Genomic DNA, 701 nt, shown 5'->3' with positions numbered 1-701 from the left:
TTTGAATATCGTGTAAATTTATTATTCTTTGAAAAAAAGTGTTTTTTGTATAAAAAAATATGGAAATTAACATAGACACATTAATCAATGAAGTTGAAAAAAGGCCTGCCATATGGGATATGTCAAGCCATGATTACTCAAACCGAACAATGAAGAGAAGAAGTTGGGAAGAGTTGGTGCTTATTTTTTGTGGCACAGAAGATTCGGAAGAGCAGAAAAAAAGTTTAGGTAGGTACTTAATTAATCTATATTTTATTATATTAACGTTGTATTAAAATTTACAAAAATAGAAAATTATTTAAACCATTTTATCTTGCCATTCTAATTTACCTTCATTCATAAAATGATTGGTAAACTGTTTTCGAATCGTATCAGCATCACGTACATTACGACCAGTATAGGTTGGATTAAGATTTGATAATGGTGCTGCATAAAGCGTATCTTCATATTTGAAACCGTCTCTCACTCTGACATAGTTATGTAAGACACATATGGCTTTAACAATATTTTCTGCAAACTCGATCTTAACATCTAGTGGTCTGTGCAATATTCGCCATTTACTACACATAATGCCAAATGTGCATTCTACAAATCGACGGGCCAAAGTTAACCGATAATTAAAAATTTTTTTTTCGTACGATAAACTTTTACCACCATAAGGTCTCATTAAATTTTCTGTCATACCAAATGCTTCGTCAGCT

The 701-nt window shown here is 31.1% G+C and overlaps 1 protein-coding gene across 1 annotated transcript; it reads right to left on the bottom strand.

Moving 5' to 3' along the window:
• Positions 1-298: 298 nt before the first annotated feature.
• On the bottom strand, positions 299-682 carry LOC111035480. Its single transcript, XM_022317123.1, has one exon. The coding sequence runs from the start codon at positions 680-682 to the stop codon at positions 299-301; it is 384 nt and encodes a 127-aa protein (XP_022172815.1).
• Between the last annotated feature and the right edge of the window lie 19 nt (positions 683-701).

Source organism: Myzus persicae, unplaced genomic scaffold (assembly GCF_001856785.1).
Source record: "Myzus persicae strain clone G006 unplaced genomic scaffold, MPER_G0061.0, whole genome shotgun sequence".
Taxonomy (NCBI): Eukaryota; Metazoa; Arthropoda; class Insecta; order Hemiptera; family Aphididae; genus Myzus; species Myzus persicae.
The sequence above is the reverse complement of the archived record's forward strand: the minus strand, read 5'-3'. Positions and strand labels throughout refer to the sequence as shown.